General features: G+C 40.7%; 1 protein-coding gene across 2 annotated transcripts in view; it reads right to left on the reverse strand.

The window, feature by feature from the left end:
* Positions 1-3,976: 3,976 nt before the first annotated feature.
* Larp4 (La ribonucleoprotein 4) overlaps positions 3,977-15,619 on the reverse strand; it is a 39,276-nt gene continuing 27,633 nt past the window's right edge. For both annotated transcript variants that reach the window (XM_055626844.1, XM_055626843.1), the window contains exons 12-16: positions 15,009-15,057; positions 13,232-13,393; positions 11,953-12,074; positions 10,761-10,929; positions 3,977-8,583 (exon numbers count right to left, since the gene is read on the reverse strand). In XM_055626844.1, coding sequence (XP_055482819.1) covers positions 8,245-8,583; positions 10,761-10,929; positions 11,953-12,074; positions 13,232-13,393; positions 15,009-15,057 — 841 coding nt within the window. In that variant the 3' untranslated portion in view covers positions 3,977-8,244. The remainder of the gene's footprint in view (positions 8,584-10,760; positions 10,930-11,952; positions 12,075-13,231; positions 13,394-15,008; positions 15,058-15,619) is intronic.

Below are 15,619 nucleotides of genomic sequence, written 5' to 3' on the forward strand. Positions count from 1 at the left end.
CGTAGTTCTAGGCTTGTGGGTGGTGTGTCTGGTGTTAATGTGTGTGCACATGCACATTTGAAAGCTAAAGTTTCCTATCAGGTGTTTTCTCAATCACTCTCCATATTTTTTCAGACAGGGTCTCCAACCTGGAGCTCCCAGTGTGTAGCCAATCTGACCAGCCAGCAAGCCCCAGGATCCTTCTGTCTCCCAGGGCTGGGATTAAAGGTGCCAACACTGCCCTTGGCGTTAGTGGCTTTGGGAAGACCAAAGTCAGGCCTCCATGCCCACACAGCAGACACTTCTGACCCAGCTCCCTCTTCATGCAGAAGTTGGACTTAACTGACAGGGTTAGTTCTCTCCTTCCGTGCAGGGCCCAGGGATCAGACTTGGGTTACTGGGACTGGCAGCCAGTGCCTTTCTCCAGATATTTGGCACCAGAGTTTGTCTTGATTTATCTTGCTACTTTGTTAAAAACGTACTCATAAACGTCTTCCAGTGGAATCTAGCCTTGACAACCGCATTCCCACTGAACCATTCACAACTAGGCCTTCCCACCTGTGTAGCCGTTCCTAGTCACCCGTCCTCCTCAAGCTTTAGATTTTGTCACACTGACAACAGTAGCCATCATGGTTGCTGTCTCTCTCTCTCTTTTTTTCTTTAAAGACAATCTTACTGACCTGGAACTCACTAAATACACTAGGCCCCAGTGTTCAGGTACTGTTCAGCACACATGGCTGGACAGATGTCTAATGAAGAATAGTTGGTGAGGGAGGACCTGGGGGTGGGGAGCAAATACAAACAAAATATTATATTGCTTGAAATTCTCCAAAACTGAATTTGGAATTTATGGGGCTGCAGAGTTGCCCCAGGAGAGAGGACCCAGGTTCAATTGCTAGCACTGGAAACAGGTCACCTGTAGCTCTACTTCAGGGACCAGACACACCCTCTTCTGCACCTTCAGGTACCAAGCATGCGCACGGGCACACACACACGCAGGAAAAACACCACTACACACAGTAAAACGTTAGCAAAACCAATCCAGTGATGCATAAAAGGAAAATATGCCATAACCAAGTGGGGTTTTCCTTAGGTGTGTCAAGTAAGCCCAACACGCGAGAATTAGTGCTACGGAGAAACCACTCTGATGCTGACGTGCGCACTGTGGCATGCAACCATGCATCGACGCTGCTTGTGCCCCCACAAGTGTCTGTGGGACTGACGGTCCAGCTGCACGGTGGAGCCCTTACCTCGCAGGCTTGAGGTTCTAGGTTTAAGCTCCAGGGCCTTAAAAAAAAAGAAGGGCTGAAGAACCAGCGCAGTAAGAACCTTTACTGCTTCTGCAGAGGACAAGGGCTCACACCAGACTCCAAACTGCCTGTCCCACTGCTTTCTGGCACCAGTGGGTACTGCACGGACACAATACACATAACCAGATGTGGCTTAACACCTGCACAACCAACCAACAAAACCTAAGTGCTTGGGAGGCTGAGCGAGGACCGCAGGGTTGAAGTTGGCGTGGACAACAGTGAAATAGTGTCTCAGCTAAAACACATCGATGCCAACTCCAGAACAATGACTAAATCTCCTTTGCAGAAGTTACTAAAGATGAACCTTAGTTTAAAAACTACAGGCCGGAGAAACGGCTTATTGGTTAAGAGCGCTTACTGCTCTTCCAGAGGACAGGGTCGGTTGCCAGCACCCTGATCCTAGCAACCACGTGGCTCATAACCATCCCTACTAACTCCTGTTCAGGGAACGTTGACACCCTCTTCTGGCTTCCTACAGAGGCACACGGTGCACACGTGGGCAGGTAAAACACGAATACATAGAAAATCCTAAAAGAAAAAAATTAATTTCGTTGCCAGGCACAGTAGGTGCACATCTGTACTCCCCGCACTCAGAAAGCAGAGGCAGGCAGATCTCTGTGAGTTTGAGGCCAGCCTCGTCTACAAAGGGAGTCCAGGACAGCCAGGGCTACACAGAGAAACCCTGTCTGGAAAAACAAAAAATAAAAAAAAATAGTAGGCAAAGGTGCTTGCTACCAAGCCAGATGGCATTCAATCCCTTGAACTCACACGGCAGAAAACCAACTCCTCCACATTGTCCTCCGACCGCCACATGCACCTTGGAAGATGTGTACCCCAAATCCCCCAAAGAAACACCCGTACAGAAATCAAGTAAAAGCGGAAGAGCAGCGTTTAGTTTCATGTTTTCTAGTAAAACTCTAGTTAATTAAACACAGAGACTACAAATGTGCTGGGTGCTGTGGCGCACGCCTGTGATTCAGCACTGGGGTGACAGAGGCAGGCAGATACCCGAGTTTGGAGGCCAGCCTGGTCTACAGAGTGAGTACCAGGACAGCCAGGGCTACACAGAGAAACTGTCTCAAAAAGCCAAAACAACCAAGCAAACCCCGCAAAATAACAACACTGCTGATGTGACATCACTAGGCTGATCAAGCCCACAGAAATGGAAACCCACTCGGGCTGCAGGTGCAGCAGGGCCGGTGGCGGGCTGCACTATGCCCAAAGCCCATTCTGGCACCAACCCCAGCATCAGGCAGCAGAGGCAGGATAATCATTCAAGATCACCCTTGGTTAGTGAGACTGAAGCTAGCATGGGCTACATGAGACTTTATCTCAGAGCAAGCAATACTGATATAAAAACAAAGAGCAAAGTAAAACAGCAATACATGGTCAGAGAATGTCTGGTGAAGAGCACTTACTGCCCTTCCAGAGGACAGGAGTTTGAATCCCAGCACCCACAGGCAGCCCAGGCACCTGGAACTCCAGTTCCAGGGCATCTGATCCATCTTTCTGGCCTCTGTGGTAGACAGTCAATTCACAATAAATCTTTACTCACTTGGACACTAGCAGCCTTCACTGAGACAGTAACTTTAACGTGGGAAAGGCCTGACTTACTAAGCTCATTATCAAGTGAGCACTTACACTGTCTATTATCAACTGTAACCACCAAATAGTGGGAGAGTTACACAATTTGAAATTAGGCCACACTTTGATTTCTACCATTTAACAACTTCTATTGACAATTCAGAAATGAACCGTGCCCCAACTTCCAAGAGAGAGGCACCATCTCACTTCTTCTGTAAAGATTTATTTACTGTATGGGTGCTCCGACTGCATGTCAGCAGAGGGCATCAGATCCTATTGCATATTGTTGTGAGCTACCCTGTGGCTGCTGAGAACTGAACTCAGGGCCTCTGGAAAAGCAGACAGTGCTCTTAACCACTGGGCCATCTCTCCAGCCCCTCGTTTGGTTTGTTTGTTTTTAAATAATATAGTATATTCACTAGTTCATTTGACCTGTCATATTAATTTGGTTAACAGATGCTAGAACTCCTTGTCTCAAACAAAAACAACCCGAGGGGAAAGGAAATTTCTCTCCATTTTTCGCCCTCCTCCCCTTTTCTGAGACTGTATCTCACTATGCAGCCTTGTCTGGCCTCAAATTCAAAGATCTGACTGTCTCTTGTCTCCCATGTGGTGGGACTAAGGACGTGCCACCAGGCCTGGCTAGGAACGTCCCCCGGGATAGAGATGGGTCAGAGGTTAGGAACACTTGCTGCTCTTGCAATATATATGGTGTACACACACACACACACACACACACACGTAAAAAGAATACCCTTGCGTGTAAAATAAAATTAGATAAGCAAATAAAGCAGCTCCCAATCCGTTAGCTTGGTTTGATATATCCTCAAGGCAGGCCATAACTTTCCTAAAACAAAATCCTTAAGCTATGCACTGACCTGTCATTTTGTAAAACCTGACACATGGGGAAATGGGAAATCCCAGAGTCATAAAGCTTAGTACTGGCTTTCTGCCATTGTTTTACAAACAAAATACCCTTCTCCCACACAGAGAAAACAAGGAAACTTCTGCTCTAGTTCTGATGACATAACTAGAGTGGACAAATTACTGAAAAATACAAACAGTAATAGATACACACCACCTGGAGAAAAGGAAACCAGTCCTGCTTTTTGATAGTTTTATTTTTTTCTAATTTTGTAATTTAAATTTCCCATAGCACCTTGGCAATGTTGAAAACAAATACAAATACAAAGATGTTCATTTTAACAGTTTATGCATGAGTATGTGCCACACCGTTTTTGTGGGGGACAGTTTTGACAACGGAACAAATCTAAGCTATGGACAAACAGAAGCCAGATAACTGGTTCTGACACCCCACTTCCCCAACACTTAAGATACGTCACTCAAGGGACACCTGAATCAGTTGGAAAAAAGAAAACAGAACACTGATTAGTGGCATAAAGAGATACCCACATCAGTGTTCTGTGCTATAGAAGGGAAACCAGAACTCTTGGCCACAGCTCGCAGCCATCTGAGCCACGCCTTTAGGACTACCTAAGACATAACAAATTGTTAGTTTAAAAATAAACATTACATTATTTAATAATCAGGTGACTTTTAAAAGATAATTCAAAATGTCCTCAATTCAGCTAACAAAAACTGAAATGTCCATGCATATTCTTGAAAGCCCAGACTAGCTACTTAGTATATGCCAAAGAGTATAGAGTTAGATTAATAGTCACCAAATTGTAAGGAAATATAAAAAATTAGAAAAAATCCATCATATATTATATTTATATATATTTACGTATTTTAAAAAACCCTCAAAAGGAATATACTGTTTGATTTTTATCTTTTCCATAAAAAGCCAGAATTGATACTCTAAAATATGGTTAATATATATTGCCAACACAAATATCAAGAACTGAACCCCAGTGCTGTTCAACTGTGTCAAAGTAAAACCAGTGAACATTTAAGCCAAGAGACTGATTATTAAGGCCATACGTAACTAACAGAACTAGACAAAGTGCTCCTAACTCTTAAATAAAATTTCTCGTTCTCTTTACCCTAAGTGAAAGACACTAACTTAATTCCACCCCTAAAAGTCTTTGAAAGCAAATCTGGTTATTTAAAAAGAGACAGGAAAAAAAAAAAAAAAAAAAAAAAGGAAAAAAGGGAATGTGAAATATTGAATCTACCTTAACTTTAGGAACTAAAAATAAATTAAAATTCTGCATATCCTATGTAAAATATGCAGGTAAGACAACAAACCCCTATCACTAGAAGGTCTCATCTTTCTCTAAAATACAAGCTGGTAAAAATGTAGATGGATCAGTATTTTGCCATTGACTGTATTTGGCAAAACTGAGATTATTCAGATTAGAGATTGGCTTTTGATCCCATCAAGACAGAAGACAGAGAAGGTCTGGCCATGCCACTCTGTGCACCTTCTGTGCGAAGCGCACGGTGATGACCTGTGTGAGTTCTGCTCTCTCCACGCTGAGAGCTACAATGGACCACTGCAGCACACAGCAGGGTCAGTTATTCTACTTTTGGCTTCAATAATGTAAGGAAGTGTTAAGCCACAGGGCGAAGAGCAAACTGATATTTAAATTCCCCCATCTAAAGAACCAACAAATAGTTGAAGTATAACAAACACCCACCCAATCGGCTTGAATAATGATGATGGGAAAAGGCCAGTTTCACACAACTCACAGGCGTCATTTACACACAAAACCTAAATCTGCTCCAATAAAATAACTGCCAAATACACACTGTGAATATATATATATATGTATCACATTAATTTTCATTACTCCCCCTGCATACATCCCATCAAAGCTGTTTAGAAGTACTGAGGACAATTAAAATAAAAATCTTATAGTTAAAAAAATGTTTATACCCAGGATTTGAGGGAAAAAAACCAAACAAACAAGAATATACTTGCTTTTTTTAAAAGAAAACTTTTCTTGACTTTTGGAACCTTTAGAACTTGGGGTACAGCTCAATGCTGGAACACTTAAGGGGCTGGTGCAAGGCCCTGCATTCAGGGGCAGCAGTAAAAAAGCAGCCTGTAGAGTTTTAGACAGTAATAGGTTACCAGTAAGTCATACAAGCTAGCAAGAAATTGGAAACTATAGCTGTGACACATTTAGAGAAAACAAAAAGTATTTTTCATTTTAAGTGCAAAAATAAAGTTTATAATCCTTACCAAGTGATTTTTGCAAAATGTTTATTCTATTAATCCACTGCATTCATAGATGTTAACACTTTAAATGTTTATCATTTCTACGTAAACCAGAATAAACACTTTTATCATAGATGTAGCTAATGATTATTAATACTTTTTAAAGGACCTAGAGTTCTCCCAAATTTTAGTACAGGTAGTTTTATTGTATGTTTCATCTAGTAGATATTAAAAAAAATAGTATGTAGAAATAATTGTTTCCAACTGAGTAAATATATTATACCATGTTATCAATCCACCAAATCAAAAGCACTTGCCAAGCTGAATAAGTTACAAAGAAATAATAATTCTGGGTTACACGAATTGTGCAGTGTTTTCAAAGCTCTTAAGAATTACCCACTAACAGAAATCTCCGACACTTAAAGAGTTGGAAGGTAAGTTTCACAGTAATGTAATTTTAACTTCCATTTACATTCATTTTAAATATATTACTACAATGTTTATGTCACAATGGTGCTTTCCAGTGTTCACAATTTACAGTTTCAATTTGTACATATGCAACTCACTAGTATAAGGGACAGTTCTTCCTACTGTAAACTATCCCTAAGAAGAAAAATAAACCACCACCTTACATAGAACTATAAAAATGGTCTGACTTAAAACAGATTAATGCAACATGGTTTTTCATATCTGAGCTGTTCTCTAAATACCAGTATGCAAACTTGCCTATTTAATATATGACAGCTACAACTTTATTCACTGAGAACTTGTGTATTTATTTTCTTCAACCATTTTTCTCACTTCATCTCAAAAAATCTCGACCTGTTGTTTTTTAGTCTGTGAATTCCAAACTGTATTTTTTTTTTTTGGGGGGGGAGAATAATGATAAACATTGAACACAGGAAAAAAACAAGTTACCCAAATTAATGCTTGAAATTTTTTCTATTTAATACAAATTTTTTTTCAAAAGCCAGTTACACTGTTTCATATTTCTTGTTTTTTGAGACTGTGTCTCACTAGGTAGAGTCCTGGATGAACTGGACCTCGTGTAAACCAGGTAGGCCTGGAACTCAGAGATCCCCTGCCTCTGCTTCTGGAAGCTGGGACTGAAGATGTGCGCCCCCACACCTAGAAGCACTCTATTTTTAAACACCAATGCAAATAAATTACTGGCAGGTCAATTCCATCCTGGGACCTAAAATTTTAATTGTTTTAATAGAGGGATAAAATCTTTCAATATTCCATTATACAGTCTAGAATAGTCCTATGATGATTAAACTGGTCAAAGCAGTGAGAAACATACAGTCCCGTAAATGGTTGGTTATTTTGCTTTTGGGGGTAGACAGTCAAAAAACAACAAGCACGAAAAAATTTTGTCTCCCATCTTAAAGAGGAAAAAAGTCACAGGGCAGTTTGAACCTCTGAAATCTATTTGACCTCCACAGTATTCAGGTCTAAAACAGAATTCTTCAATTTTTTTTTTTTTTTTTTTTTACTAATCTCCATTCTTTGAGTATTAGACCGATTGGAAGTCACAGCTTCACACACAATCAGAGCCTACCAGCTTGTTCAAAACAGTACAGTATTAGTAATGTCAAACAAACCCAAACTATAAAAAAATCTACTCAAGTATTACGTTCAGTTTTCAAATCATTTACTAACATGACAACAGATTTGGCTTAAGTCACTTTTGTACACACTCATACCCAGAACAGACACCCCAGCCACTGATCTGCTTTGAAACACAAGGCCATGTAGTCAGAGATGGCATTCTTCAAGCCAAACTTTAAATAGATTAAAAAAAGTAATTTCTAATTTTTACAGAAATGTTTCTTCAAAAAATATTTTCTCTCACTCCCTCGTCTCCTATACTGAAGGATGTATTATGTTTTTGTGTTTTCTCTCCCAAGCTAAATCTGAACCCTCAAAATTGATTCCAGGCAGAAAATCCCTGCAAATGAAAATCAAAAACAAAAATAGAAAAATTATATTTATATATATGTGTGTGTATATATATATATATATTTATATATATTTATACTGATTGGAATCCTCCAGCATTTGAAAATCATTTAGAGATGAATTTTGGGCTTCTCCTACTCACAATTCCAAAATCCATTAACATTTAAGGACATTCTTCCCATTCTTTCCTGGCTACCTCCTCCCCTCTCAAACAGTTCAACATAGGCTCAAGTTTAGCGGGAAGAGAGAAGTTTCTGAGTAGCTTCTGTTACGGCTTGGCTTTTACTTTGGTGATCTGGGTGGCACGTACTGCTCTTTCCCGTTTCGCCGAGTCACTCCCTGAGGTGTAGCCCTATGGCTAAACTGGCGTCTCTGTTCCCTGATTTTCCCAGCTGCTCCCCTGGGAATGGTATTGCCACGGAAGCCAGCATGATCCTTACTAGCCCTTGTTTCTGGTTTCTCGTGTGGTTTCTCAACAGGCTTCTCAGAAGCTCCGCTCTCTTCATTTCTGGTGGGAGACACTACATTGGACCGAAGTTCCCGCAGTGGCTGTACAAGACCTGGAGACGGCTCTTTAGGAGGCTTCTGGCATACTTCAGCATAGCTTAACTTTCGAGGTTCCTTTGAAGAGATAAGAAAAAATGATGGTGTATATTTCTCTGAAGGATAAGGATTAAATTTTAACCAGGACAGTATAAGTTATTGTCTAGAAAAGGGAAATATACACTCTCATGCACACTGCTATAGCATAGTTTATTATGTATGATCTTAAATGCCTTCAGAATATTTGTCATTTTTTTTCTTACTTAAATGTTAAAAAATCGTCACCATTATCGTGTGTATGTTCTACAGTGCACTTATGGCGTTCAGAGGATAATTTGTATGAGGTAGTTCTCTCCTGCCACCGTGTGGGCTCCTAGGCTTACAATCAGGTTGTTAAGCCTAGTGACAACACCTTCTGCTGAATCATCTCACTAGCCCATTTACTTAGTTATTTATAATTATTACATGCTTATGATGTGTATGACTAGAGGACGATTTTGAGAGTTGGACCTTTGCTTCCACTGTGAATTCTGGGCATCAAATCAGATCATCAGGCTCTCAGGGCAAGACAAAACCATTTTGCCATCTTTCAATTTATACTGACCCAATCATAATTTTACTTGAGGAATTTTTCAGAAGAATACATTGTGCCAGCTTTTTCTACGTTGATAAAAATACCAGAAATGACCATGACCTAAAAGTCTAATAATGAAGGACAAGGAAAATTATAAATATAAATACATAAGAATAAACACACACACACACACACACACACACACACACACACACACACACACACACACACACAGTGTGTGTGTCTGTGTGTAGTGCTTCCTGTATGTCTGCCTGTGGAAGACAGAGAAGAATGCTGACCTCACCTTATTTCTGAGACAATGTCTTTCTGGTGGCTCTGGTGGCCTCACTTCGATAGATGCTGGGAAGCTAAATTTAGATCCTTGTGTTTGCTCAGCAAGCACTTTCCTCACTAGGCCATCTCCCCAGGCCCAAAAGATTACATTACCAATGAAACAAAATGGTTCCACTGCTTTTACCACACAGAGCTTCTGTGTAATTTAGGCAGACTGCATGCGGTGGCGCACGCCTTAAATCCCAGCACTTGGGAGGCAGAGGTAGGAGCTTTACTTATCATCATATATTTTCATAAAAATGAAGTGATTCTACAACTTGAATATAAGTGGTAGTAACCAATAATGGGTTTTGGAGACTTTAATACTGTACACACACAGAGTTTTAGTTACTGTTCTTTGGCTTGGTAAATTAAAAAATAAGACACAAAACTAGAAGAGGACTATTTGGGAAGAATAGTGAGAGAAGAGGGGAGCTATGAGGGCGATAGGGATGTGTATATAAATATGATCAAAGCAAAGTACATCACATGCTTAGCATGGCACAGAGAAACTCATTATTTTACACAGGCTAATATATTTGCCAAACATGCTACACAGAGAAACCCTGTCTTGAAAAACAAACAAACAAATGGGCTGGAGAGATGGCTCAGAGGTTAAAAGCACTGCCTGCTCTTCCAAAGGTCCTGAGTTCAATTCCCAGCAACTACCTGGGTGGCTCATAACCATCAAAAATGAGATCTGGTAACCTCTTCTGGTATGCAGGCCTACACACATGTAGAACACTGTATACGTAACAAAGAAATAAATCTTTAAAAATATATTAAACTAGAACAAGATTAAGGAGGTTGATGTTTTTACACCTTTAAAATGATAGATTCCCTAAATAACTTCCTTTAACTGTAACGTAAGTTAGAAAAAACATAGTAACTTCAAACTTTGGGGTGGAGCAGCAGGCACCATCATTCTGTAGTCCAGGCTAGCATCCAATTCTCTCCAGTTATGGCTAGCCTTGACTTTAGTGGGGACCATGTGTCAGCGATAGAATTACAGTCATGTGTACTGTTATGTCTGACCTCCCTTCATTTTCTAAGTGAATCAGGCAGTCCTAATTTGGAATACTCCCAATTGGCTGTGCTCTTGTAACATGTTATGTGAAAAAAAATAAACTTTAATATTCTGTATCTTGTGTGTTTGCATGAACGTGTGCCACGGTGGGTATGTGTCAGAGGACAATTACAACGTGGGGGAGCTGGTTGGCTTCTTCCACCAAGAGAACCCCAGGCATTAAACGCAGCAGAGCATGGCATCAGGGACACTTACTGCCTACACCATCACGCCAGCCTGGAAAAGTAAGCTCTATCATCTAACCTAAAGTCTTCAAATTACCTGGAGGGCCACAGCTATGGGTGTGTTCACGTTACTGCTGCAAGGTGAAGCAGTGTTTGTCCTTGACGGCTTTGCGATAGTTGGAGAAGAAACTGGTACAGTCATCGGATTGAGAACATCCTTTGGAACAACAGAATCCTCCAACTGATCCTTCTCTTGCTGAGTAGTGCTGAAGGGAAAAAAAAAAGTGTTTGGTTTTAGGCTTAGTATAACACACAGGAGCAGTTGAGCTACTGCTGAAAACCTTTTTTTTGGAGGATGAGGCAGGGGAGTCAGTTTCCTTGGGTGGCGGCCCCTGACAGGCATCCAAACTGCCGTGAAGCCCCCTTAACCATGGGCATACAAGCAGTGCCGCTGCACTCAGTGGGTTATAAAAAAAAGGAGAGCTGGCAAAGGGACAAGTGTGGGTAGATATGATCAAAATAGAGATAGGAAATCGTCAAAGAATAAATACAAAGCATATGAAATGACCAAGTCCATCCCTTTTATCTACATTTTAACTTATTTAACTTCTTTAAGTGTATGTGTATACCACATGCGTGCCTGGTGCCAATGGAGATAAGAGGAGTGGATCAGACCCTCTCGGGACTAGAGTTACAAATGGTTCTGAGCCACCGAATGTGTGCTGGAAATCAAACTCCAGGCCTCTGGAATAGGAACAAGTGCTCTCAACTGCCGGGGCCAATTCTCCAGCTCATGATTTCTAGTTTTAATCATGTGAACATCTGTATGTGTTTATATGTGTACAAATGTAGGTGCTCTCACACCCAAAAAAAAATTACTGAATTCCTTGGAGCTGGAGTTACAGCAGGTGTGCACTGCCTGGCACCTGGTTCTTTTGCAGTAACAGCATGTGCTCTTAACTGCTGAGCCTTCTACTGAGCTCAACCCACAACTCCCGAGAAGGGTCTCCATGTGCAAGGAAGGCTGGGCTCCACTTGTAATTCTCTCCTCTCGTTCTCCTAAAGGCTCACATTACAGCAATGTACTACCAGTTTAAGAGAAAGCTTGGCTGGTGGTGGCGCACACCTTTAATCCCAGCACCTGGGAGGCAGAGGCAGGGGGATCTCTGTGAGTTTGAAGCCAGCCTGGTCTACAGAGTGAGTCCAGAGAAACCCTGTCTTAAAACAAACAAACAACAACAACAAAAGTTGAAGTTCTTTTATTCTGAAAAAGAAGAGAAAAAAGGTACCTTACTGCAGGAAGCTCAGCTGTACATGGAGGACTGGGACTTATGCTGAGTTGCTGGGCAGTGCAGTCTGTCTGTCCGTCCTCTGAAGGGAGCGGGCAACTAACTCTCAAGTCTTCACTGTCCTAAGAGTTGAAAGTGTACAGTTTAAGATTATATTTGGACACTTTAAGAATGAAGACCAACAACTGACCATCAAGTACCAAAGCACGTTCCATTACCATTCAACCAGCAACCATACAGGGCTTTACACTGTGACAAAGGCATTCATGGGGCATGATGGATCATGCCTAAAATCCCAGTACTTAAGAGGCAGGGGCAGGAGGATACTGAAGGCAGCAATGTTAAAACGATGTAACTGGGCACCCGGAGAGACGGCTCAATGGTTAAGAGCACTGTCTGCTCTTCCAAAGAACCTGGGTTCCAATCCCAGCACCCACATGGCAGCTCACAACTGTCTATAACTCCAGTTCCAAGGGATGTGACACCCTCACACCAATGCACATAAAATGAAAAATTAAACAAATTAAAATAACTGCTTTAGAACATAATCTAGCAGTTAAATAAGTTATCCTATAACCTAGCAACCAACTCTACTCATGCCATCCAAAAGAAATAAAATGTCCCAACAACAAACGAACTGTATCTTACAGCGGTTAAGTCTAGCCAGGCATTGTGCCCATACCCCGCCTGTCTGAAATTTCATACAAATAATCACCATAGCATCATTCACACGAACCAAAAAAGAAACAGCCCAATGTCCACCAGCGGGTAAATATACACATAACCAACCATGAGTCAAAGAACGCGAACCTTGAGGACACTCTGCTAAATAAAATAAGCCAGGCACAGAAAGGTAAATGCTGTTAAGACTTCATTTATGAGATGGCCACAGGAGCCAACTCATAAAGAAAGCAGAGGGATGCTTGCTAGTGGGAAATATGAGTTTCTCCCAGCTGAGAGCAGGCTGACTATAGTCTCCAAACACTTGAGAGACTAAGAAAGGAAGATTTCACAAGTACAAGGCTGGCTTGAACTACATAGTTGAGTTCAGGTCTAATATAAACCACAGAATGTGATCCTGCCTCAAAGTAACTAAAAATAAAAAAGCAAAAACATAGGAATACTTGGCTTTTTGGACTTTCATTATAGCGCTTTTAAAAACTATCAATATGTGAAAACTACATAAATCAAAATTATAAAATAAGTTTTTTGAGTAGCCCTGACAGAGCTAACCTGATGTCATAAAGTGAGAGAACGAATGGGGCATCTCCATGGTTACCTTCTCTTTGTAGACACCTTTGACGACATCGGCTACTCTGGTCTCAACAGAGAGCTCATCGGGCATTCTTGATGAACTTCCAGGTAAAGGAGGAAAATTTGAAGCTAGTAAGTCAAACTTTGGTGTTGGGGCCTTCACTTCAGTTGCTGAAGGCTGGGGTCTCTAAAAAACAAACCATTAAACAGTTAATGTGCCTAATGCTCTCTCTAATTCTCTGCCCCAGAATTTACAAGAAAAACAAGCAATGACTTCCAGAGAATACAGGAATCACCTCCCCATAAACGGCTGGTTCCCCAGCTCAGCTGAGTTCAACAATCTCTTCTGTTTTCTTCTGAAAACTCTGCACACTTCTTAAAGCTCCTACATAATGCTCACAATTATTTGCTTCCTAAATTAACCCCTCCTTTACGACAAAACTAAAAATAATAGTCCCATCTTGCCCAGACAGAACAATATCCCTCTTGCTATATAACATATTTGAAAGTTTCATCCTTTCAATCTACTTGTTTTCAATTGATTGAAAACAATTTCAATCAATTGTTTTCTCATTACCAAATTTACAATGTTTTTTATGACAGTAACTGAGCAAACTCCTTCTGCCAACATCACTATAGCATCTGACATGTTGACCATATCACAGAGTAGGGGCGGCACCAGGAGTCCAAATCTATCTTCTTTTCCACTCCAATTGTTTGTTTTGCTTTTGCTTTTAAAGACAAGGTCATGCTATGGAGCTACAGTATGGTGTCAAGCTTGTTCCCTTTATTTAACTATCTCTAATCCAGAAATTTCAGGTATGCAGCAGTCTGTTTTCTCCTCAATCTTTGAAGGCTACCTGAAGATTCACATGATTACTAAAATGACATGCTTTTTAAAAACCAGTCAGAGCCAAAAGCTTTAGTTATAAACAAAACCACTGAGTATACCTATAAAGCCTGCCTAAGCATGCATGAAGCTTGGGTTTGCTCCCTAGCTTTCTTTAAAGATTTAATGATATAATATAATATATTTACCTCTTTTAAGCTAGGAAACTTAAAACTTTGAATATAAATATTTTTAGTTGTTTTATATTAGGGTCTGCAGGAGTTAGGCTGACCCTAAATCTGGAGATGACCTTGAACTCCTGACCCTTTTGTTTCTACTTCTTAAGTGCTAGGATCATAGGGGAACACTAGCATGCCTTGGCTTGTATTTGTTTATGTATGGGTATGTGCATTTGAGGGCAGGTGCTTGCTGAGTCCAGAAGAGGGTTCAGATTCCCTAAAGCTGGAGTTTCAGATGTTTTGAGCTCCCTAATATGAGTGCTGGGAACTGAACTCAGGACCTATGCAAGAGCAACACATGTTCTTAACCACTGAGCCATCTCTTCAGTCCCTCTGAGTTTGAAAAAATAAGATTGTAGATGTAAGAATTAGCCACAGGGTGAGATAGCGCATGCCACAAAAGCTTGACAAACTGAGCTCAGTCCCTAGAACCAACAATAGGAGAAAACAAATTACCAAAACTGTCCTCTGCAAATGTGCAGGCTTACAACATCTACAGAGCTCTGAGAGTGAATTACCACCCACCAAGACTGGCAAACTAATAAAGATGCTATAGAGCGAACAGATAACAGGAACTTTTGTTCATTGCCTATGGGGTTGAAAATTGGTATAAGCCCTAAAGAAGGTTCAATTATTTTTGTTGAATACTCTAATCAACAAACTAAACCAGAAAGCAGAGACAGACCAAAAGGAAAAATAATTCTAAAGCTATAATTAAAGATTAAAATTCTTACTGGGATCCTGTCATCTTCTCTTCGTCTTCGACCTCTGAAAAGAGTTCTCCTTTTAACACAAGAGGAAGGATACACATAAGACTCTTTGAAATACATTATGTCCTATCACAGATTTCTTCTTAAAATATCTAAATTTTCAAAATAGGGGCTATTCCTCCGTATTATTAAGAGGCAAGTAAATTGTTCTGAAAACATCTTGAGCTAATCCACAAAGTTTCACCAACTACCACTAGCAGTTAGCTTGGCCCACTCCTATTTAGTTAACACGTTTTCCACATCAGAAGCATTTTAAAGTTTAATTTGGCTGGAGTAGACAAAATAGAACTCCACTCTTACAGTTGAGAAGTTGGAAGACACTGAACCTAGATGGCAGAGCCAGATATGATGGTGTACACCTTCAATGCCAACATTCTTAAAAGGCAGAGACAGGTGGATCTCTGAGAGGTGCGGCCAGGCTAGTTTCTACACAGCAAGTTCCAGGCTAGGCAGGGGTGAAAACCAAAGTCAACCAAAACCCCAAAAACCACTGAGTCAAAGGTAGCTCAGTGGTAGTGCTTAAAGAGGATGTTTGAGAACATCTTTTCAAATGCCTAGTATTGCCAAACCGCCAT

This window comes from Psammomys obesus, unplaced genomic scaffold, assembly GCF_907164565.1.
Source record: "Psammomys obesus unplaced genomic scaffold, mPsaObe1.curated_primary_1811, whole genome shotgun sequence".
Lineage (NCBI taxonomy): Eukaryota > Metazoa > Chordata > Mammalia > Rodentia > Muridae > Psammomys > Psammomys obesus.